This window comes from Talpa europaea (assembly GCF_964194135.1).
Source record: "Talpa europaea genome assembly, chromosome: 1".
NCBI classification, from domain to species: domain Eukaryota; kingdom Metazoa; phylum Chordata; class Mammalia; order Eulipotyphla; family Talpidae; genus Talpa; species Talpa europaea.
Window position 1 is genome coordinate 144,860,817 of NC_140073.1, and position 24,614 is coordinate 144,885,430.

The window sequence follows — 24,614 nt, forward strand, 5'->3', positions numbered from 1 at the left end:
GAAAGGACTGTACCACTTTTATTGTCTCCCAACACCTCTGGTTCCCCTGCCTCCCCACCCCTGCCCACAGTAAGGGCAAGCGCCTTCCAAGCTGTCCGAGGGCCCCGCCTGGCCTGGTTCGGTCCTCCTAGCTCCCTGCAGAGGAATGACTTGCGTGGGGCTGGGGAGAGAGTGGGCACCACCTTCCTCTCCCCTGCAGAGCCTGGCCACCCACACAGGAAGAGCGGTTCTTCACCCTCTGCCCCACCCCTTCAGAGCCTCTGTCAGGCTGTCTGTGGGGACAGGAAAGTGGAGGTCAGTGAGGGGTGGGGCAAGGCAGGAATGCAGGCAGAGAGCAGGGCATCTCCTATGTGGAAGATGGGCTCAGCTCAGGAGCTCTCTGCTCAGGCTGATGCTGAATTCACGGAGACAGGAAGAAGCCAGCTGGGTAGAGAGCAGGAGGGGGTGAGGGACAGCTGGGGGACAGAGGCCAGGGGCGGCAGATGGGAAGGAGAGGAACTCAGGTACAAATGGGGTAATCAGGAGAGACAAACAGGGGGGAGGGAGGAGAAGCCTGGACAGGAAGGGGGTAGAACAGCTGACCTGAACCAGATGGTTCCTGCTGAGAACAGTCGGGCTCCTCCTCTCAGTCCTGTGTGTGATCCCCTCCCCCCTCCAACACGCCCCAGCAGCAACTTGCCACCCAAAGTCCTGGAGAGCTTCCGGCAGGAATGTCTCTGCCCACCAGCATCCAGGCGACCCCTCCTGCCTGGCCAGCCAGCCTGCCCCTCCAACCTCTGTCCGGGCGGCCTACTCACCCTCCACCAGCAGCCGGGTGCGGGCGCTGTCCTGACCCGCGCGGCAGCAGTAGGTGCCCTGGTCCTCCGGCCTCACGTCATGGATGACCAGGCTGTGGGTGGGGCCGTCGCTGCGCAGCTCGTACTTGCCTCCCGGACACAGCTCGACCCCCTCCCGCAGCCAGCACACTTGGCCCCCCGGGCGGGACACCGTCACCTCCAGCACCGCGCGGCGGCCAACCAGGACCGACTTCTCGCGAGGGGGGCGGCGGCACATCTGGAGAGGCGGTGCTGGGGGCGGAGGGCGAGGGCGTGAGTTAACAGGGGCGCGCAGGGCCCCCAGGAGGAGGGACACGTCTCCCCCCCACCGCGGCCTTCACTCCTGGGCTCGCACCTCTCGCCCACCAGCCTGTTCTTCGGTGCCCCCAAAGTCTCCTGCCCTCCAGGGAACGCAGTGCCCTCGGTGACCCGCCCCAGAGGAGCACCTCGAGGAGCGGGGGGGTGCGGGGAGAAGCAGAGCTCCTAGCAAGAGCCGCCAACCCCGGCAGGAGACGGTGCCCCTGCCCGGCCGCCTCCCCCGACGCTTACCCTCCACCTCCAGCCGCGCCGCGGACTGGGCGGGGCCGGCCTGGAAGCGCACCTCGCCGGCGTCCTCCGCGCGCAGTTCGCTCAGCACCAGAATGTGCTTCTTCCCTGGGGGTGAAGGGGCGCTAGCGAGGCCAGAGCCGCCTCCGGGGAGCGCTCGGGGGTGAAGATGGGGCCGGGGCAGGGGCCCGGGTCGGTCTCGAGGTGGGCGGACCTGCGGCTCCGCGGGGCGAGAGGACGGCCCGGGACCGAGGTCTGAGCCGGGGGTCGGGGAAAGACACCGAACCGCCTGGAGGTGCCGCGGGGCGGGTCCACGGAGCGGAGGGCGGTGCTTCCCCTCGCGGGGCGGGGTCTGGGGGGCCGGGGCGGGGTCTGCCCGAGCCGGGGGCGGGGCACTGGGGGGCCGGGGAGGATGCAAGGTCGCCCAGACCTTCCTGTCGCATGCGGACGCGGCCTCCGGGCCTCAGCGGGCGGCCTCCGAGCTCCCACCTCCGGGCGACGTCGACCTCCGACACGGTGCACTCGAACGTGGCGCTGCCGCCCTCGCGGGCGCGCACCGACCTGAGCTCGCCCAGCACCGACACCGCGCGCTCTGGGGCGGGGCCCGGGGCGTCAGGCGGGCGGGGCGCGCGGAGCGGCACCCCGCGGCGTCCGCGTCCCGCCCCAATCTTTAAATGCCCGCCACGCCCCCCGAGCCACTCTCGGGTGAGCTCGGATCTGCGTCCGTCCCCGCACCCACAGCGGCCGCCCGCCCGGGGGTCACCCCGTACCCACCGCGCACGGACAGGCGGGCGGGCCCGGCGCGCACGGCCCCCACCGCGCAGCTGTAGGTCCCGGCGTCCGAGGGGCCGCAGCGCCGCAGCTGGAGAAGGCGGCGCGGGCCGAGGGCCTGGAGCTTGAGCCGAGGGCTGGGTGACAGCGGGTCCCCGTCCTAGGGCGGGAGTTTCAAAGGGTGGAAGCGGCCGGCTGGTCAGGGCGACCGCGGCCCTGGGAGGCGCCCACGGCGCCCTCTGCTGATGCCAAACGGTCTCGAGGTGTTTGTGTTTGCGCCGCTGGGCGCGCGCTTCCGTGAGCACACACACAGCCCCACACACATGCACACGCTCAGGCTGGGGTCTGGCCAGGGGCCCCCCTAATGTCACTCTTGGGGGCGCTAGGGTTGAGAAGGAGTGCCATGGCGCGGGAAGCCTATATCATGTGTAGATCACACCAGTCATAAGCGTGGATTCTGGAATTAGGCAAACCTGGATTCAAAAACGAGCCCCACCCCTTTACCTGCCCCTGGGCCATGCTTCAACCCACTGAGCCTCAGTCTCCTGACATAACATGGGGATATGAAGACCCACCTCTAGGGTCATAAGGATGAAAGGATTAGATGTAAAGCAAATTTTAGCACAGTGCCAGGCACATCCACGTAGTGAGTATTAGTGTTTCAGCTGGGGACAGTATTATGATGAGGCCAAGGTGGACTGGGCTGGGGCTGGGCTCTGACCTTCTCCCAGGTGACATCAGCCAGGGCCTGGGAAAGCTCGCACTGGAACGTAGCTGTGTCCCCCTCAGTCACCTCTAGGTCCTGTGGCCCCTGCACAATGGTCACTGGGGCCTCTGGTGGTGGGAGGACAGTGCAGAGTGAGCAGTGTAAGGGCAGAATGGAGGCCCAGCACACAGGGACGAGGAGGACACCCTCGGGCACAAGGGGCCAGTGGTTGATACATTTAGACAAGTCTAGAGAAGTCATTAGTGATGACCACTAGTGAGTGGGAGGTGCTGGGACAAGAGGCTGAAGGTGGGGGTGCTGGTCAGTGGGAAAGAGTGGGATCAAAGGGGTCAATGTGTGGCAGGCATGGTGAGTGGTGGCCACCCTTGGCTGGAGCCATGGGGTACCCGTCACAGATGCGTAGGGCACAGTGACGCTATGCTGGAGTCACCCCTAGGCACAGAGGTGCTGGTGGAGTCACCACTGGGCAGTCTGTGGATTTTTGGGACATGAGTCAGAAAGGCACTCAGGGAGGTGGAGGGGGCCACAGCAGGCAGGTGTGGTCAGTGGGGTCACGCTCAGAGTGGTCCATGGGGCTATGGTCAGGCAGGAGACAACAGGACCTGCGCTGTCACAGGCATGCTCACAGCGGCACATTCTATGGGAGGGTCACTGGGACCACACTGGGCCAAAGGCCTGGAGGGTCACAATCTAGCAAGGAAGTCAGTGTGTGGGGGGGTCACACTGCAACAGGTGTGGTTAGTGGGGGCCACACAGGTAGTGGGATCAGCAGTCACAGCTAGGGTGGTCAGCAGGCAAGCAGCGGTCCCCAAGGCCGCACCTCTCACAGTGAGTCTGGCCGCAGCGCGCAGAGAATCCGCCGTGAAGGAGACACAGCTAGAGTCGGCCAGGCCCAGGCCACTGAGCACCAGGCGGTGGGTGTGACCCTCTGCGTGTATGTGGCACTTGGGCCCTGGCTGCAGCCGGACTCCACCCTGGGCCCACTCCCCAGTCACACCCTCCTGGGACAGCTCCAGCTGGAAGGTGGCGCTGCCCCCCTCGATGATGGTCACATCTTCCAGAGGCCGCAGTACCCTCAGCTGCCTCGCTGGTGGGGGAAGATGGGGAGAGAGGGAGGTGAAGACGCCATCTGGGGGCAGGGGCTTCAGTGGGCTCACATACCCTTTGGCCCTGCCTGCACCACCCCTAACACCCATCTTAAGGCCCTATGGAAAGAAGGGAGCACAGCCGGCCAGACTTGGGCCAGGATTGAAGAGAGGCCATACTGGTATTGAGAGGGGACCCATGAAAGCGGGGAGGTGTGGTTAGGGGCCTGAGGTGTCTGGATGAGGGGTGCTGTGACACTGAGAGAAGCGCAGAAATTGGAGGCAAACAGGACTGAGCACTTGCTCTGCACAGTTTGTGTGCTGTGCGGCCTCTGGCAAACTGCTCAGCAGCTCTAGGCGAATAACACTGAGACGTGGGTTTATTGTGAGTAAGTGCATGACTTCACCAGAGGAGAATTCGCATCACCACCAACAACCATTTGCCAAGCTCTGTCTGGGCACTTTTCCTGTTATCTCGGTTAATGGCCCTGAAGATCCTTGAAGCAGGGATCAGTCTCACTTTAAGAAGACTTGGCTCTGAGAGGTTAAATCAGTTGCATGAGGTCACACAGATAAGAGAGGGCGCCAGCGTGGGGGCTGGAGGGTGCTATTGAGCAGCCATCCCTACTTCTCAGACGGGCCTGAAGGGCAAACACAGCGAGTCTTTCTGGAGCATAATATTTATGTTTATAGCAAAGCGAACTTGGACATAGGAAATGGAATGCAAAACCCACATGGACTGCTAAGGTCAATAAAAAACATTAGAAAAAGAAAAGTTTTGCTTTGGACAGGTCACACTCCGGAGGTCAGCCCCAGCTGACCTTCCTCGGTGGCGAGGGGCACTTTGGTGGGGGTGCTGAGGGGCCCTGGGCCAGCTAGGACAGGCTGTGCCGGGGGCAAGCGTTGTGTTAGGAGAGGACAGGGCACTCACGCCTCACGCTGAGCCTGGCCAGGGTGCGATCGTGGTGGCTCTCGCAGCCGTAGGTGCCCTGGTCAGCCATGACGACGCCGTGGATGAAGAGGCGGTGCACGTGGCCATCCTGGGCCATGGACAGGCGGGAGTCGCAGGGCAAGGGCTCCCCACCGCGCACCCAGCGCACTGCACCCGCTGCACCCACTCGGCCCGTCTCCACTTCCAGGCACACGTCCTGGCCTTCCTCTGCCCGCACGTCCTGCAGCCTCCGCAGGAACAGCAGCTCCGTTTCTGGGGAGGAATCAGGGAGGGCCATGAGCCAGGTGGGGCCCTTGAGACCGGCCCCTGCTCCCTCTCACAGTCCGGGCAAGGCGGCTGGGGAGGAGCTGGGAGAACAGGCCCAGGGAACACCGTCTCCTCCCCGCCAGGGCCAAACCTCGCACGTGGAGCCGGGCGCTGGTGGCTGTGCCCCCTGCTCGGGCCGTCACCGTCCCCGCATCAGCCAGCTGGCAGCCTCGCACGGTCAGCGTGCGGCTCGTGCCGTTCTGGGCCATCTCTAGCTGGGGCCCTGGAGCGACAACGGCCCCATTGCGCAGCCAGGTGACCTCGGCGTCGGGTGGGGAGACCTCACACCGAAATGTGGCATCGTCACCCTCGTGGACGGTCAGCGGTGTCAGCTCCGAGACCAGCTTCACGGGTGGTGGCTCTGGGGGGTAGGGATAGGCAGTGAGGCGGGCTGGGTCTTTCCCCTCCTCCCTTTCACCCCCTCCTCAGGGTACAGGCCCTCATCCCCCAGTTACTTAACAGATCTTTCCTGAGGACCTACTGTGTGTCCACCATGGGCTGCTCCAAAGGACAAGATGCCAACTACCTGCCACTCCCGGCCGATTCCTCTCAATCCTGGCCTGGCGCCTCACCGCTCTGACTCCCTAGTAACAGGCCATCTCCCGTGGACCCTTTTACCTCATTTAACTGTCACAACAGCTGTGTAACACATGCACCAGCCTCCCGCTTTGGAGCCAGGGCTCACAGCAGGCAACCACCTGCCAGTGTTGTCTAGCTACTAGGAGGCAGAATCCAGGTTAAACCCAGACCTCTAACTACTGGGCTGCGCCTCCTCCTATGTGAGGGTTCCCAGAAAGGGAGCCCCGAGTCCTCATCCAAGAGCTGTACCTGCACCGGTTGGAGCCAGAGGCATTGAGGCAGGGAAGGGAGGAGAGGGGACCCAGAATGGCACAAGGGTGTGGTCCTTGGGGTGCCAGGACCCAAAGGGTGTAGGGGTGTACTGTTACCTTCCACGCTGACGAGGAAGATGCGGCTGTCCTGGGGCGTGTCGCACAGGTACTCCCCAGCGTCCCTGCTCCGTGCCCCCTGCACCCGCAGCACCTGCCTGGCCCCGGCCTGCTCCAGCTGCACCCGCCCCTGGCTGGCCAGTCGCTCCCCGTCCTTGTACCAGCGCACTGGGCCCCCAGGCCCAGAGAGGTGTACCGCCAGCTCTAGGTCCCCGCCTGGGGTGCTGCGAACCCTCGTCTGGGCTGCCTCGGGGGCCACTACCCGCACGGGGGGCTCTGTGGGGTCAGAGCTGGGGGTCACTGGGAGGAGCAGCTCAAGGACTTTGAGGAGGGTAGTGGGAGGCAAGATGGGGAAAGGTTCTAAGAGGGGCGGGCGGGGTGAACAAGGGGTGCTAAAGAAGCAGGGAGACGCCAGGGCTTTGGGGTATAACTCGGGCATTCTGTCCAGGCTTTACTCACCAGCCACTTGCACAGTGAAGGTGACGCTGGGGGCCCCCGGGGCTGCCCCACACTGGCAGGTGTAGAGGCCTGACTGGGCTGGGTCTGCAGCCCGGATGCGGAGGACATGTCGGGGACCCTCAGCGTGCAGCTCCAGGCCATCTCCCTCCTGCACCGGCGTCCCGTTGTGGCTCCAGGAGACAAGGGCGCCCGTCCGGGACAGCTCACAGCTCAGCACCACGGGCTCCCCAGGAGCCACACAGAGTGGACCGGGGGCTGCCTCTGGGGCCAGGAACTGTATTGGGGGTTCTGGACAGAGAGGAGGGGGTCAGCCTTCGGTGTCCCCTGCCTCCCTCCCAACCCCCTTCAGGCTGGCCAGGGGTACCCACCAGCCAGGCTGACATTGAAGGTGACAGCCTCATCACGGGTCTCGCATACATACTCCCCGGCATCCTCAGGCTGGGCGTGGGGCAGGGTTAGGGTGCGAACGGGCCCCTCAGCACCCAGCTGCAGGGTGTCCGATGCTTCCACTTCCAGCCCATCCTTGTACCAGCGGACCTGTGACCCAACTGGGGACACCTCGCAGTGCAGCTCCACCCGCCCTGGGGCCCCAAATTGCAGGTCCAGGTTGCGGGCCACTGGGTGCACAATCCTCTCTGGCGGGGCTGGTGGTGGACAGAGATGGGGGTACTCAGCCTCCGCCAGCAGCCCTCCACCTGCCTCATCCGCCAGACGCTCAGTCCTCTCCATTGAAGCACTGCTCTGGGGAATGGTACCGGCTACAACCCCTGGGCACCTGCGCCAGGTGCTGTGCTGAGCACACCGCAACTCTTGTTTCTGCCACTCCTGACACTGCTAGGAGATGTGCCCCTGCTGGCCTCACTTTATAGATGAGGACTTGAGGCTCTGTGAGAGGAAAGTGACTCGCCCAAAGTCACATGGATACAAAGAGGTAGAGCCAGACCCGTGCCCAGACCTATCTGAGCCTCCACTTGCCCTGCTTTGCCGTGATGCACCTATCACCGCCCGATAAACCATCTATTTACTTATTTTCTGTCTGCCCATAGTCACTAGAACGCAAGCTTCTCTTACTGGTGCACTACTGCAGCCCTCTGCCTCTAGAACAGTGCTGAGCTCACAGGAGTTGCTCAACAGCCTCTGCTGACTGAATGACGAACGTTGCTAGTTACAGGGCTCTCTCCACCAGGTCTCTGGTCACGCTCCCAACCTGATGTGGACAAGCCAGGGCTTTCAGGTGGCAGAAATGAGGCAGAGGAGGCGAGGCGGCTGGAGAATGGGGGGGCTATGAGGTACAGGTGGAGGCCCCTAAGATGTGGGAAGTGGGGGGGTTGGTGTCGGTCACTCCAGCCTGTCTGCTGCCCCGGATGCCCCCATGCCTGCCCACCTGTGACGGTGACGGTGAAGAAAGCTGAGTCATCTCCAGCATCACACACAAACTCGCCCCCGTCCTCGGGCTGGGCAGCGGGCAGCACCAGGCGGCGGCGAGGTCCATCACTCTCCAGCACCAGGGCTTCACTCTCTTCTACCTCCAGGCCATCCTTGTACCAGCGCACCGGGGCATCCTCCCGAGTCAGCTCACACATCAGCACCACACACTCCAGGCTCACGGCGATCAGGGTCACCTCATCCCGGGGGTATATGATGCGCACCGGGGGCTCTGCAGAGTGGGAGCAACCACAGCCCGTCACAAACTCCCCGAAGCCTCCCTGGAGCCAGCCGGCAGCATGAAGTCTCTGCTGCCACAGGAACAAGAGCACCGAGGGTCCTAAGTAGTAACAGGGCCTTGATCTGTTCTCTGAAGTCCCTGGGGCAGAGGTGTGACAGAATCTAGAACGCTTCAGGGTCCAGGACAGCATGCTAAGTCCTGCCGCATCCTCCCCACCCCCCAGGGGAGGTCCCAAAGGAACTCCTGAATGACCAAGACTTCTGCAATGTGACTAGATACATTTACCATAAAAGAGGAAAATTAAAGAAATAGCTTCACAGCAGTTAAGCTCAGGTTTTATGGAAATACCTTTGAATACTGAACTTAGAAAAAGCCCTTTGATTTGGGGAGGGGTGTTTTGTCTTGTTTTGGAGCAGTGGATAAGAAATCTGTCATAGTCTGTAAGGCAAATACTTCTGCATCCCTTCCTAAAGTTGCAGGAACAGTCCTAGACACTTTGTACATTTAACTCTCACAGCAACCCTAAGAGGTAGGAATTGTTTTATTCCCATTTTCCAGATGAGGACATGGCGGCACAGATGGCTAAGTCACAGTTGGCTGCGGCCTACCCTCGAGCGGAAGGAAGAACTACCACCTGGTGAAGGGAAGCTCAGACTATGCAAGCAGTGGTAGGGATTCCCAACCAACGCTCGCAGGCACTCGGTAATGATTTTAACATCTGTGCATAAGAGTTGCCAACACCTGTCCAAGAGTTCCCAGGGGTGCTAAGTGCTGATTCTGGGAGTTCCTCTCCAACTGCTGGTAATGGTCACACTTCCGCCAACAGGGAGCCATGTCAACATCGGATATGCCCCGGGCACCAAGTGCAGGCCTGCCCATGCTCCCCAGTGGTCTCCCAGGATCTTCAAGTCTGCACTCCTTAATGTGCCTCTAGCATTTGCCCCCTGGTGGCTGGGTGAGGGAACATCTAGCTTCCTGGTCTGGTTTTTTGCAGACTGGCACGAAAAGCGGAGCCCACTGGCACACACCCTGCCACTCTGCAATCCACCTCAACTGGACTTGTTCTAAGAGTCTGGAGGATGCAGACTGCTTCCGTGGGTCCAGCAAGGCAGGTGGCCAGATGGCAGCGTAGCTGTCTGCGGGGGGTGGGGTGGGGGCGGTGACGGGCCAGGTGGCATGAGGACAGGGCAGGGGTAGAGCGGGGATGCCTGCACAGCTGTGGGGCCTCAACATGGCATCAGACTTGATTCTCCCTGGTCCATATCCCGGGTGGCATTTGTGTGAACTTCTCCGTGAAGATTCTGGTGTTCTGTGGGGAGGGCAACTGTGGGCCGAAATGTGTGTGGCTGGGCCATTATGTCTGTCCAGGGCTTGGGGCGAGGCGAGAGAAGTTGAAGGCACTTGCTACAGCGCAGAACACATGAAGAAAGACCTCCGGGGCTTTGTGGGTTGGTGGAGTCCCCCCTGCAGTATCTTGGGTGCAAGGAGTGGTGGAGGGGGCTAAATGGCTCAGCCTAGGCTGGGGCAGGGCAGGGGGAAGAGGAAAATAGATGCCAGGAGCAGAATGGTCAATCCAATACAATTGGCCGGGTTCTTCTGTGCCTCCCAAAGCTGCCCGGGCCCTACAACACCCATCAGCACTGCCACATGTACCCATCGGGATTGGTACTATGGACTGCAGCCCCAGTTTTTGGTACCAACCCACCATCACCTCCAAAGTCTTCTTGTGCTTTTCCTGATTTGAACATTCTCCTCCATCTTCAGCCCAAACCCCGAGCCCACTTAGCTAATTCAGTCCCTGCTGCAAGTGTCCATTTTGAAGTCACTTCCTGCATGCTGACCAGTTAGGAGCTCCCAGCCTGGGAGTTCCAATGCACCCCGACACAACGCTCAACAGCCCCCCACTCTAAGATCCTTTCCCATGTCTGGCTTTCCTGCCAGGCTGTGAGCTGTGGAGTCTCCAGAGCCCAGCTCAGGGTTGGCACCGGCGGTGGCCTGCAGGCTCTCTCCGAGGCCCTCCCTGACTCTTGCTCTGCTCTCGTGAGTCCTCTGCCCTCATCCCTCGAGCACTTGTCACAAGATGTCACCGTACATTTATTTGTGTGTTTATTGATTTAACACAGGGGTCGCAAACTCAAATGCCCACAGGGGCCAGGTAGATAAGGTCAGTGGCTGAAGCAGTCTGGGGAGAGGCAAAAAGGAATGGCGGGGAGGGGGAGTCAGAGGAATGTGGGCCCCATATTATAGGGGCAGCTGCTACTCAGCACCAGCTGTTCGTCGCCATGGGGGGAAGCGGGACCAGAGGCGCCGGGTCTTCGGCTTTTTCAAGAGGACGCATAACTCCGGATTGCTATTTGAACTGTCCTGACTTTGGTAAGACTCTGCAGGCCAAACAAAACACATCTGTGTGCTGCATGGGGCCCGAGGACACCCGTTTGCGACCCCTGGTTAACAGCTTTCTCCCCAGTTGGACGGGCAGCTCTCCGAGAGCAGGGACCGGGTGTGTGTATCAGTTCCCAGCACGCGCTGCCCAGTCCGGCACACAGAAAGTGCCTGGCAGGTGAGCCGGTGAGCACAGCTATTCTTGGCTTTGGGCAGCGGGGAGAAGCCTGCTGATTTGAACGGGGCTTGGGGCTCATCTGGCCAGGGACCCCAGGTTACATGCACCCGCAGCCGCGCCTCCCTCCTCCCCATGTGCTAGCTAGAGGGTACATGGTCGGCTCCCCCAAGGGCTCAGGACTATCCTCCGGTGACCCTGGGCAGCTGGGGTGGGCCCACACCTGTGACAGTGACGGTGAAGGACGCTGACTCGTCATCGATTTCACATAAGTACTCGCCGGAGTCCTCCAGCTGGACGGCGGGCAGCACCAGGCGGCGGACAGTGTCCTCCTTCTGCAGGAGCAGCGCTGGACTCTCTACCACCTCTTCCCCATCCTTGGTCCAGCGCACCTCGGCCCAGGGGCGGCACAGCTCGCAGGTCAGCACCACGCGCTCCAGGCGCACAGCTGCCACATACACTTTGCCACTGGGGTACACGATCCACGAGGAGACGTCTGGAGGACAGGGACAGCACAGCTGGGCATCAGGGGGCCGAGGCGCAGGCGCCCTGCTGCCCTCCCTGATCCACACCAATCCTTTGCTCCTGGAAAGCGGACCCTCGGCTGCTTGGAGAGTCGCTCACAGCTGGAGACACAACCACAGTCACCAAAGCACACCAGGGACCCAGGAGCAGTCACACCGTGGCCGCAGAAACCCCGTGCCTGCTCGGGGCTGGGGCAAGGACAGCGAGAAGGGTGAGATGCTGAGGGGAGCTTGGGTGGCCCGGGTGGGGTTGGGGCCTCTTCCCACCCCTCTCGCGCCTGTACTCAATTGCTCTGATCCCACCCAGCAGAACTCATGTTCCCGAAGGTTCCCCTTGGCAGGGGTCCTCAGGAGTATGGAGAAGGCAGGACTTCCCCGTGACTCATGTAGCCCTAGCCAGTGGGTTAATGGCAACGCATTTCCTGTGTGACTGAACCTCAGGATAGAGCTGGGTCAGGATAGGGTCTGGGTCAGAGGGAAGGGAGCATCCGATCAGCTGGGAGGCAAGCAGGGGTTGGGATTAGCAGCCCAGGAGTGAGACCATTACAGCTGCCAGGGAAGCCAGGCATCACAGGACCCCCACCTGTGATGGTGACGGTGAAGTAGGCACGCTCATCTCCAGCGACGCACTGAAACTCGCCCCCATCTGGGGGCTGGGCAGCAGGGAGCACCAGGCGGTGATGGGGCCCCTCGTTCTCCAGTACCACAAAGTCGCTCTCCTCCACCTCCTGCCCGTCTTTGTACCAGTGCACAGGGGCGTCCTCTCGGTCCACCTCGCAGGTCAGCATGACGCACTCAGAGGTGATGGCATGCACGAACACGTGCTCCTGGGGGTCCAGGATGTGCACCGGGGGGTCTGGTGGGGAGCAGAGATGGGGTTACCCCACACGTGGGAACCAAGCATCCATGCTGCTCAGGCAGAAGACAGTTTCCTCCTGGGAGGACAATGGGAGGGCCAAGCCCATATTGTGCAGGGAACTCTGGGGCAGTGGTACGGGATGCTGAGGTGTGATGAGCGAGACAGAATAGGTGATGTGGCACCTGCATGCACCATGGGCCCCCAAGATCAGAGATGGCTGAGTGGGGACCCAGGAGGGAGGGAGGGAGGCTTGTCTAGTTGGACAGGTGACTGTGACAGGCCACGGCAGGGCCACACTTGCTGTTGCTTTTAAACAAAATGATTAGCATGCCCCAAAGGGACCCGCTCCCTATAGGTAGTGAGCTCCTGCCACTGGGACATTCAGGCAGGGGCTAGAAGACCTCTTGGCAGTGGGGCTGGAATAGGTTTTCCACTTAAAGTGGGATGAGCCAGATCAGTGGCTACCACACTGTCCTTCCAGAATGGAACCCCAGGCTCTGCCCTGGAGATCTTGGCTTTGGAGGTGCGGGGTGCCTGGGTACCTGCATTTATGTCAGGTTTCCAGGATGGTTTTGAGGCAGCCAGACCATGAGCTGCCTTGAGATTTGCCAGACCTCTGCACTTAATGCTTCCCTTTGACCCTGTCCGCCTGGAGCAGCAGGGGAAGCACAGTCTTGGGTGTGAACCCAGACAGGGAGTCTGCCGGCTGTGACAATGAACAAGTCACAGAACTCTGATGGGCTCGTTTCTTCACGTGTCAACTGGAGAGAGTGTGGCCCATCTATCTGTGAAGATTACACATTTGCATGATCCAGCTTAGTACCTGGTTCACAGTAGGCACCTGGTAAAAGTCGCTCCTTCCTCTCCTCCCCTAGATGGAATTCCGTTCCCCCACCCTCTCCCCAGCAGAGGGCATTTGGGGGCAAGTATGCTGGAGGGTGAAGGTGCAGGGGGGATTCAGAAGCAAGTGCAAAGTAACCTGAAACCACGTTCTGTGGCCCTCCCTGGAAGGGACCCCTCTAGCAGGCAGCCCAAGGGGCAGGGGTTGCGTGGCCCCAAGCCAGCCCCAGGGGGAGGAGCACTGTTCCTGACCTCGGACGGTGACACTGAAGAAGGCCGAGACTCCTTCTGTTCTGCACTCGAACTCGCCGCTGTCTCGGACTTGGGCCTCTGGCAGGATCAACCGGTGTTTGCGCCCATCGGCCTTCACCACCAGCGACCCGCTCTCTTCCACCTTCTGCCCATCCTTGTACCAGCTTGCCGGGAAGTCCACCCGGGAGAGCTCACAGGTCAGCACCACCCGCTCCGAGGTTGTGAACGTCAGCGACACCTTGTCCTGCGGACTCAGGATGTGCACGGGGCTCTCTGCAGGGAGAAGCACGGTCACATGGGGCATTGTGTGTGTTGCACGCCAGCTGGGACAAGCACCCCCTCTGCTGCAGGTTATCAGGCATATCAGGCCAACAACTGCTGCCTGTGCGTTTGTTGGAGTTTTACAAATAGTTTTAGGCTTACCCAGCAACTCTTAAGAGCAGTGCTTTTGGGGCCTCCCTGGTGGCGCAAGGGGTTAAGCACCGCACTGTGAAGCCATCGGCTGCCTCTGCCGCACGAGTTCAATCCCCAGCCAGCCAGGGAGCTACCCACATGGCACAGCAGACCTCTCCAGACTCATCCGCTCCTCCCTCAGCAGTATATTTCAGTCTGCCTGTTCTGTTCCCCGCTCTGTCTCTGGTGAATCCTAGTCCTCCTTCCCCCGCACCTCTGGCCTATACCCCAGTTCTTGAATGCATAAATAAATAAATCTTTAAAAAAAAACCAGAGCAGTGGTTTTGGTGTGTGGAGGAATTCCAAAGGAGTCTGCTAGAAATGCAGGTGTTTAGACTGTGCCCCCCGCCAAGGGTACAAGGGCCAGGGAATCTGCATTATAAACTAGGCATCCAGGTGATGCTGATGTCAGTGGTTGGGGCTCCCTTCTGGAAGTGCTGCACCAGGAGCTGGATTTTCCTTACTTACTCTGCTCTCTTCCTGGAGTGCTGGTGGCCAACCCCTTCAAGACCCTGGGCTTGGGCACCGAGGAATCCTTTGGTTGGCCTCACAAACCCCAGCAATGACAGTGAGAAGGCAAATGCCAGCATTCCTGCCGATGACTGACCTCCTCCTTGGGGGTGCCTCAGGTGGTACAGTGTGACTCTGGAGCCAGATGGCCTAGGTTCCTGGCCCGGCAAAGCTAATGAGAGCTTAGCTTTGCAACTCATTAGCTTTGCGACTTTGGTCAAGTCACTTAACTGCTCTGTGCCTATTTCCTCACCTGTTTAATGGGATGACAAAAGACTCTATGTGTATGGGGCTGTTCAAAGGGTTGTGTTAATATACAAAAAATGATTAAGCTTGGTCCATAAGAAACTGCTCCAACAGATAAACTACAGGGCAGGAAGCAGTTGAGGACTAGGGGTCAGGGGCCATGTCTCTGAGATGACAAATGTGACAGAGTTAAGTCACAAATTTCCCTGAAGAATTTGGATATGATACTGTGGACAATAACAAGGGGCCCTGTATGTTGCATGTGGGTTGAGACTGGTCTCTAAAACACTGAGTCCTATACATGTACCTTACTCTCTGCGCCTAGATGTGAGATTCGGCAAGAACATTTGTCTTATCTTGTCCACAGGACACCCTATCCACCCACTCTGGTCCCACTCGCACCAACCTTGGATGGTGAGGGCGGCTGAGTCCTGCACACCCGGGCAGCTGAAGCCAACCAGGGCCCCACTGTCCTGGTGTTTGACAGCCTGCAGGATGAGTCTGTGCTGCAGGCCTTTCTGCTCCATACGGTATCTCAGGGCCCCAGGCTCCACTTGGCCCTCCGGCTCACTGCTCTTGAGCTCTTCCCCATTAAGGAACCAGGTGCCCTGAATGATGGTGGAGAGATCGAGGGAGAAGACAGCATCTTCCCCATCATATACCTGCACATCTTCTAGACCTGCTACCAGACGAGCTGTGGGTACTGAGAAGGGGGCAGAACACAGCCATCAGAACCAGAGGGGTGGCAGAGGACAGGGGATGGCAGGTGAAGCAGAGGATGGGGACCAGAGGCTGGGGAGGGAAGGAGAGGTGATGGGCAGAGCCCCCCTTGGGGTAGAGTCACTGATGAGCTGGGTCTGGCAGGACCAACTCACCGAGGTGAGCAGACCCGTGGAACACAACATGTGGACTGCGGCCATGTTCGCTGACCGTGCAGACGCGGAAGCGATAGTCGCCCTCGGAGGGCACGCAGTCTCCCGGCACCTCCACGGCCCCAGCTTTCTCAATGCTGAAGCACTGGATCCAGTCTTCCGAGCCCACCTCCTGCCGCTCCAGCCGGTAGATGAAGGGGGTCTCGGGAGCTGGCTCAGGGGGTTTCCAGGTCAGCAAGACCGTGTTCTTGTGGCCCTTGAACATCTCTGCCAACACGGGGGGCCCCGGAGGATTGTGCTTGACACCTGAGACAGAGGCAGGGTCTGTATCCGAGCCCTGCTCCAGTCTTCCACAGCCCTCCCACCTTAACTCCACGTTGCCCACCCAGGCTCTGGTGTCCAGCACCCTCCTGCCCTGGCCCTCCTATCCAGCCCTGAAGAGCCTGCACGGGGGCTCTTGTGCCCTCACATTTGACTCTGAGCAGAGTGGTGGTACGGGAGTTGCCCAGGCTAAAGGTGACCTCGCCAGCATCTTCTCGGGTGACTCCTGGAAGGACTAGGGCATGCATGTGGCCAGAGCTGCTCTGGCAAGTGGCCGGCAGGTCCTCCCCATCGCGGCTCCAGCGCCCCTCGACCCCAGCCTCTCGAGTCTCCACCAGCAGCACCGCATTCTCTCCCTCCAGGACATCGAGCTTCCGGGGCAACCGCTTCAGGATGGGTCCTGGGAGGCAGACAGGAGCCCATCAGCCCAGGGTCCGGGCACCTACCGTCTTGAGCCTCAGCCTCCTCCCCCGGCCAGCCGACCTTTGACTGTCACATTGGCCACGGTGCGCACCCGGCCCCGCATCTCGCACAGGTACACGCCGTCATCATCTGCCTTCAGCCTGTGGATGATGAGGCGCCGGACGGTGCCCTCCTCGATCTGCTCGTATTTGCGGCAGGGCAGCAGCCGCTGGTCCTCGCGAAACCAGGCGGTTGGGATGCGGGAGTTGGGGACCTTACACTCCAGTACCACGATCCCATGCTCTCGGCCCTCCACGTCCTGCAGTGGCCTCGTGAAGCGGAGGCGGGGCTCTGGGGGAGGACAGAGACCAGGGGAGGCTCTGGAGAGGGCCAGGCTGGGTGAAGGGTCCTCCTGGCACTGTCCATTGCCCAAACCCACATGAGCTCATGCCAGAGGCTCTTTTCCCAGAGCCAGCAGGCTTCGTGGAATTACAGAAAAACCACCAGGAGGGAAGTCGGATGGCCTACATCCCTAGCGACAGCACCCTGAAGATGGCCAAGGTGGTTCTGGCCTTTTAGTGATCCTGGGCCTCAGCTTCCTTTCTTGTAAAGTGGTAAGAGGGACGGTTGGGCTTGAACATCAGTGATGTTCAATCTGGCTGCTGGGGCCCTCGGAGGCACACATTCTGCTAGGGTCTGGGTTGAATTTCACTTTTAAAGTAGTTAAAGCATTTCAAACTGCATTTTGAAGGGAAGAAAGCATGATGACAGAAGGGCCGTGGGTTAGTTGGGCTTAGGAGAAGCCTGAGGGCCGCGCAGCTCTGGAAAGCTCCTCCCGGGCCTTCCTGCTGAGTGAGCTCCTCCCTCCTGCCAGAGTTCAGCTGGTCTGGCCCGTCTGTGCACATCCACCCGTGCCCACCAGGCCACCACTGCGACACAGGTGCCACATGCTTGACCCCGTGCCAGGCAAGGCTCGGGACATCTGCCAGCATTTTTTCCTATGAGGGAAACAGTTGGGCGATAACCAGGGAAGGTATAATCCGGGGAGCTGAGATGAACTGCTACTAAGGAGAGCCTTAACTTCCAGTGTGAGTTTAGGGTGGTTTTCCAACCCCCCTAGATTTTCTGTTTAAGGGCAATTGAAGTATTTATTGACTATTATTGGTGACTCAACTTTGAAACATAAATTTCCTCTCCTTACTTTTCCTTTCTTGCAAACATGGAGCAGTTTAATGGAAGACTAGTCAAAACTTGCCTGGGGGTTTCCTCCCTCACGTTTACCTTTGGTATGAATCTGGAATGTCTCAACAAGCTGTGGGCGGTGGGACCTTCCCCACAGATCTAGCCTGGGATATGCACCAGCCTCCGCTTCAAATAAGCCTATCCTGTAAAACTCCCCCCCTTGTACTCACTGGTTAGCTTCACGAGTGAACCCTGCAAATCTGGGCTTAGAAAAACTCACACCCATAAAACGCTCCCTTTATCTGTCTTAGGTACTGGGGCTCTGAATGAGGCCCCGGCCCTTGGGGGAGGGGAGTAAAATAACAAAGAAGTGAAAACCATTGGACTGGGAGAGTGCCGGCCCCTCTCAGGAGGCGCAGCCACCACTTCTCAAAGCTGTTTATCAACCAGGGTTTTTCCACCATCTGCCTGTGAATCACTTTGGGGTTTGCTAAGAAGTTCCTGGGCGCCCTGGCACCTCTTAAATCTCGGTCCCTGGGCGCGGAGGGTGGGCAGCAGGTGGTATCTGAATTCCGCCTCTCCTCCCTCCCAGCAGGTCTGCTCTGGGCACCGAGGAGGGCCGGACTCAGGGCTCCAGAGGGCGCCAAGGTCCCCTCTCCAGCGCCCCAGCCGCCCGCGGGGCGACGAGGTACCTTTGACGTGCAGCTGGACGGCACTGAGCGTCTGGCCCGCCGAGTTGCGCGCGGCGCACACGTAGAGCCCGCGGTCCCTGGCCTGGCAGTAGAGCACCTTGAGCACGAAGCCGCCGTCGCGGTCGCGGTACATGAGCCGGCGGCGGTCGGGGAGCAGCGGGCGGCCCTCCCAGTGCCACTCGATCTCGGGCTCCGGCTTGCCCATCACGTAGCAGCGGAACTTGGCGTGCTTGCCCTCGTTCACCCAGAAGGTCTTGGGCGCGCCCTTGCCGGGCTCCACGGCCGGCGGGGGCGCCTCGTCGGGGTCCTCGGGCGGGCTCTCGGGGGGCTGGTGCACCTGGAGCAGCGCGCCGGCCTGCGCGTGGCCGTGCGCGTTGCGGGCGTGGCACACGTACACGCCCGAGTCGGGCAGGCGCGCCGCCAGGATGCGCAGCGCCAGGCGAGCGCCCCGGCCGCCCTCGGCGCGGCCCGGCTCGAGCGCGAAGTGGCCGCTGTCCCACACCTCGCCCAGCGCCATCCCGTCCTTCTCCCAGTGCAGCGCGGGCGGCGGGAGGCCCCCCACCTGGCACGCCAGCACCACCTCCGCGCCGCGCAGCACCCACTGGGAGCGCGGCCCCGCCAGGAACACCGGGGCGCCCTCGCCGGGGGCGGGCGCGGGCGGCGGGCGCGCGGCGGGCGCGGGGGGCGCGGGGGGCGCGGGCGGCTCCAGCACCGTGACGGCGGCCGCCGCGTAGGCCTCGCCGGCCGCGTTGCGCGCGCGGCACACATAGACGCCCGCGTCGTGGGGCCGCGCGCCGCTCAGCAGCAGCCCGTGCTCCGCGCCGTCCGCGGGGAAGCTCAGGCGCTCGGAGGCCGCCAGCGGCTGCCCGCCCTTCTCCCACGCGACCGTGGGCGGCGGCTCCCCCAGGACCACGCACTTGAGCTCGGCCTCGCCGCCACTCACCACCCGCACGGGCCGCGGGAAGCGCAGGAAGCACGGGGGGCTCCCCTGGTCCCCCGAGCCCGCCTTCATCGCGGCGGCCGCAGACGGCGCCGGGGAGGGCGGGGGGCGGCCGGCGGGCGCGCCGAGGCCGGGAGCGGTCCCCGGAGCCCGGGAGGCGGGGCGCGGCGGGGCGCGGCGGGGCGCGGGCCCCGCGGATCTCTGCCCTGGCCGCCCGCTCCCGGCTCGCCTCCTTACCCTCGGCCCCGGGCTGCAGCTCTGCGGCGGCGGCTACTCCCGGGCGCGGAGCCCGGCGCGCAGGGGGCAGTCCTTCCTGTCTGCTCCGCCGCGAGGGGCCCCGCGGCCCGGCTTCCTGCGCCGAGCGCCGCGCTCTCCAGCCCCCTCCCACAGCCCGGGCCTCTCTCCCCTCCTCCCTCCCACCTCCAGCCGCCAGGTCCCCTACGGCCCGCCTGGCTTGGGCCTGAGTGGCAGAGGCGCCTGCAGCTGCCAATCCCAAAAATATTCTCTGATGACACAGCTGGAGGACAGGAGCCCAGACGGGCTCCTCCAGGCTAAGTATAGAGCAGGCAGAGACCCCCCAGCCCCACGCTGAGCCCGGGGTCTAGCCCCAGCCCCCGCCTGGGCCCTGCTGGGTTGGAAGGGGCCCCACAAGGGCTGTGGGGCTGGCTCGCAGAGTTCTGTCTCCCTGATGAAGAACGCTTTCGGGAGCTGGAAGACCCCATACCGCCCCCCCCGCACCCCCCGCCTTGACCCACGCACTATCACCTCTGTACTGGGTGTTGGGATGTGACTCTTAGCAGTGTGTGTGTGTACAAGCGCCTGCATTTGTGTGTGTGTGGGGGGAGGGGTTGTATGTGTGGGTCAGGTCACTTGGGGTGAAAACCCTCACCAGCCCCTCCCCCACATTCCTGGCGGGAGTGGGAGATAAGGCTCAGGGCCACAGACATCTGCGTCAGAGATAGGAGGTCTCAATGCCATGGGCAGGGGCAACTGGGACAGCAGGGCGTGGGAAGGCCTGGGGAAGCCTGGGGTGAGAAGGGTAAAAGAGGGCTGTGGTAGGATGGGGAGGGGAGAGTGGGGAGGCCCTGGGCACACCCTGACAGAGGGGAGCGGGACAGGGTGTAGGTTCACCCTTGCTAGGTGAGCTATGTTGCCCCAGCTGCCTCTGCTGCTCCTCTTGTTGCTGGCCCCCCATGGTGGGCATGGCTGCCAGGAACCAGAGCTTGACCGGGAACTGGTCCTGGCCAAGGTGAGGGCCCTGTTCCTGGATGCCTTGGGGCCCCCAGCAGTAACCCAGGAAGGTGGGGATCCTGGAATCAGGATACGAAGACATGCTGTGGGGGCCTTCGTGCGCCGCCGGGGCTCTGAACCCTTGGAGGAGGATGTCTCCCAGGCTATCCTTTTCCCAGTGACAGGTAATGGAGAAGTGGGGGTGGAGGCTGCCTTGGGGAAGCGCTGTGGTGCAGCAGCCTTGGGAGCCAGGCCTATCTGGGTTTGAATCCCAGATGTGTCACTCAGCCAACGGACTTTACAACAAATGGTTCAGTTTCTGAACCTCCCTGAGCCTCTCTGTCTCCACATCTGTCAAATGGACAATAATGCCCAGCTCTCAGGATTAAGGGACATGGTCTCTAGAATGCGTGGCTCCTAGGAGACGTTTGGGAGAATTCTGGGAGGCCAACGGGCTCTAGAGATATCAGGGCCCGGGTCCCTTCCTGCCCCTTTTCCGCCTATCTCTGCCTCTGTTCCCCACTACGAACCCTGTTTCTTTAAGCCCAAGTACCTGAAACTTGAAAAGATAGCAGGGATGCAGGAGAAAGTTAGTTGGAAAACTAGTTTAACTTCTCTTGAATTCCCTTCTCTCCTCCTTATATATGTCCCCAAGTCCCAGTGGCTGATGGAATAAAGCCCTTCTTGTAATCTGGCTGCACTTTCTTAGAAAAGAACCTCTCGCTCCCTGCAATTCAGTCCCCAAGGAGCACAAATATGACTTTGGGATCAGGCAGACTCCCAGCCTGAGTACTACAGAGGAAAATGTCAATTCACTTTTCTTACCCTCAGTTTCCTTATCTGCACAATGGGTCAACCATTATGAAGTTTATAATGACATAAATCCATGTAACAGTACAGACCCAATTGCCAGTCTTTTGGCTGATGCTGGTCTGTCATTCTTTAGTATAATCTAGAAACACCTGAGGAAAAGCATGTCAAAGACACTTTCTAGAAAGTTCTGTCCTTCATTCTGAGTTATGCCTTTTCTTCTCCTTCTGTTCCTTTTTGGTGTTAACCTGTCTTTTCAAACAACAATTATTTTAGAGAATTTGTCATGCAACATTGCTGTAGTCTAGGAAGATACAGAGTAATAGAACAAATACCCGTGGACGCCCCGGTCAAGGTATGTGTCACACATTCAGATGAACGAAATGTAAATCTAACTCCCAGCTCAGTGTTTGGTGAAGGGACAGGCAGGGCCACTTTCACATGGCTGATGGGAATATTAAATTGGCAAAACCACTTCAGAGAGAAGTTGGCAGTGTCTTGTATTTTTTAAGTCCTTTAATGATGAAATAACAGATGGGCGCCTCTGTTACTTCTTTCAAGACTGGAGAGAGTCCCCGAGTCTGGCAGAGCACCCAGAGTGTGCTTGGCAGGCTCATGAATGGTAGCCACATCTCTTCTGCTGAGGAAGAGGGGTCCCGCGTTCTGCTAGTCAGGGCTGCCCTCTGCCTCCCTCTGTCTCCTGCAGGTGCCAGCTGTGAGGATGAGCCAGCTGCTGGAAAGCTGGCCCGGGAGGCAGAGGAAGGCCTCTTCACCTACGTGTTCCGGCCATCCCAGCACACACGCAGCCGCCAGGTGACTTCGGCTCAGCTGTGGTTCCACACGGGACTGAACAGGCAGGACACAGCAGCCTCCAATAGCTCTGGGCTCCTGCTAGACCTGCTGGTGCTGTCATCTGGGGCTCCCGTGGCTGTGCCCATGACACTGGGCCAGGCCCCGCCTCGCTGGGCTGTGCTACACCTGGCAGCCTCTGCCCTCCCTCTGCTGAGCCACCCTGTCCTGGTGCTGCTGCTGCGCTGTCCTCTCTGTTCCTGCTCAGCCCGGCCTGAGGCCATACCCTTCCTGGTGGCCCACACGCGGGCCAGGCCACCCAGCGGAGGGGAGCGAGCCCGCCGTTCTGCTCCCCCGCTGTCCTGGCCTTGGTCTCCCTCCGCCCTGCGTCTGCTGCAGAGGCCCCCAGAGGAACTCGCCGCCCATGCCAACTGCCACAGAGCAGCCCTCAACATCTCCTTCCAGGAGCTGGGCTGGGACCGGTGGATCGTGCACCCTCCCAGCTTCATCTTCCACTATTGTCACGGTGGCTGTGGGCTGCCCACCCCGCCAGACCTGCCCCTGCCAGGCCCTGGGGTTGCCCCTACCCCGGTGCAGCGCCTTTCGCTGGTGCCAGGGGCCCTGCCCTGCTGTGCTGCTCTCCCAGGGACCATGAGGCCCCTCCGTGTCCGCACTACCTCGGATGGAGGTTACTCGTTCAAGTACGAGACGGTGCCCAACCTTCTCACGCAACACTGTGCCTGTATCTAAGGCAGCCTTGCTGGAGGTCTAGCCCCCAACCCCATCAGCTGGGAAGAGGACAGAATTTGGGGAAAAGGGTTCCCACTGCTCCCCTCCTTCTGCATTTCTGCCTGAGGGCTCCACCCCCACCTCATGCCTTGCCATGGGTAATGTGACAATAAAAGCATAGTGCATATGACTCGGCTGTGTTCTCAGCCTTCTCTGATAGGGTGTGTGGCGGGTGGGGGACAGAGCATGGGACTGTGGGCTCTCTAGTTGCTCCAGCCTCACTTGACCTTGGAGACCTGAGGTTCAAGAGCTGTAAGTGGACGCCTGGGGATGACACAAAACTGCTCCGAGCTCCTGACAGCCACTTGGGAGACAGAACTGGCTTCATGCAAGATGAGCCTGACGTGCCCATCACATTGCCAGCACTGCCAGTCCTAAACACCCCTGCGGCAGCACAGTGCCCACATCCCAGGTGCATGTACTCCCACCCTGGCCAGGTTCTGCCTCGATACTGGTCACCCGCTGAGCTCAAAGTCAGGTGATTCACAGACTCAGAGATCATGACTTTGGGGCCCCACTGAGACAGACATTCGTCGCTGGGCAGATTTGAGGTTTCTCAGGAGCTTGGGTGGAAAGTTAAGGGAAGGATGTATGAGTTGACAGCATCTGAGAATTGACAAGGGCAGAGAGGCAGAAGAACATAGACCTGAGGATTTCAATTTGCCAAGAGTCCCGGGACATACCCATTACATAGTTGTTTTTTTTTCTTTTTAATTTGAAGATTTTTTTAAAAGATTTATTTATTTATGCATACAAGAATTGAGGTACAGGCCAGAGGTGTGGGGGGTAAGAAGATTCACCAGAGACAGAGTGGGCAGCAGAACAGGCAGACTGTCTGAGATACACTGCTGAGGGGAGCAGCGGGCGAGACAGGAGAGGTCTGCTGTGCCATGTGGGTCACCTCCCTGGCCGGGGATTGAACTCGTGCTGCGGTGGTTGCGGATAGCTTCATAATGCTGGGCCTTAACCCCGTATGGCACCAGGGAGGCCCCCCATTATGTAGGTTTTTGGCGTAAACACAGCAAGGCTGCCGATGCTGGGACTGAGTTCTTCACATCTTGGGCTCCCAGGGTGTGTGCTGTGTGTGGTTATGTAGCCCCTTAACTCAGTCCTTAATGCCAGATGGTGGGAAGGCAGAACCTCCTGCCAGAAACAATGTGACTTTGCGTGAATTTGCCAAAGCACTGAAAGGCGAGTGGGTGCCAAGATCCCTGTCCTTCTCCCCTTGCGTCTCCTCTCAGTCCTTCCTGCCCGGTCTTGATCGGGGCCCTGCGCCCTGGCCTTCCTGCCGTTTTCATTCTCCCTTTGGTCTTTTTATCTTGCTGATAGAAAGAGGGGAGAAGGGGAGAAGCGGGAGGGATGGGGAGCTTCAGGTCCCCCTGGGGACAGCACCGTCTGGTATTTACTGAACAGCTGCATGGGTATGTCTGTGTGTGTGTGTGTGAGTGTGTGTGTGTGTGTGTGTGTGTGTGTGTAGGGGGGAATGAGGGTGTGTAGTTGAGGAAGGTGGTTGAGGAAAACAGAGTTAAGGATTTAGATCCTATGTCCCAGCCCTGGGTCCCAGAACGTAAAGTGTAAGGGTTAAAGGTGACTAAAGGCAATGCCTCCCAAACAGGGTACAATAACTACAAAAAGGTGGGGTAGCTGAGAGGCAAGGACTGTTGGTTCCTCCTCCTAATTATCTTGCAGATCCAGCCCTTTCTCTGTCCCTACATTCAGAGGACTCATTTGCAGGACTACCTGCCATTTAGAGGTACTTCATTTAAAAATTTTTTTATTAAACTTTTTTTCTTTTGAGAGTCTTTTTTCTTTTTCTATATCTCAAAGGATCCCTAGATAATTCCATATTTTCCACCATTTATTCATTTATTAGTGTCAGCTAGTTTTTAATAAGCATTTCCTTTATCAGCTTGTCTGCTGTGTAAATGTCCAATATTTGTCTTCGTTATTCTAACTTGCTTTACTGTACATAATGACCTCAAACCCCTTTTATTTTGCTGTAAATGGCAACATTTCATCTCCCCTTAATGCTGAATAGTATTGTACTATACCTCATCTTCTTTTTTTAATTA

At 59.9% G+C, this 24,614-nt stretch overlaps 2 protein-coding genes across 2 annotated transcripts; one reads left to right on the forward strand and one right to left on the reverse strand.

Moving 5' to 3' along the window:
* Positions 1–127: 127 nt before the first annotated feature.
* On the reverse strand, positions 128–18,996 carry OBSL1 (obscurin like cytoskeletal adaptor 1; the record flags this gene model as incomplete). The annotated part of the gene is given in 22 exon segments (XM_084246199.1): positions 128–153; positions 156–202; positions 794–1,067; positions 1,365–1,469; positions 1,792–1,953; positions 2,136–2,292; positions 2,854–2,966; positions 3,680–3,946; positions 4,876–5,148; positions 5,294–5,563; positions 6,150–6,425; positions 6,609–6,896; positions 6,977–7,252; positions 7,993–8,265; positions 11,055–11,327; positions 11,939–12,211; positions 13,307–13,579; positions 14,922–15,218; positions 15,391–15,693; positions 15,857–16,108; positions 16,192–16,461; positions 17,985–18,996. Coding segments are annotated over 22 exon segments (5,760 nt in total).
* Positions 18,997–19,900: 904 nt separating this feature from the next.
* On the forward strand, positions 19,901–22,503 carry INHA (inhibin subunit alpha; the record flags this gene model as incomplete). Its single annotated transcript, XM_084253617.1, has 3 exons — positions 19,901–19,954; positions 20,120–20,339; positions 21,671–22,503. The coding sequence occupies 3 exons, from the start codon at positions 19,901–19,903 to the stop codon at positions 22,501–22,503; spliced, it is 1,107 nt and encodes a 368-aa protein (XP_084109743.1).
* Between the last annotated feature and the right edge of the window lie 2,111 nt (positions 22,504–24,614).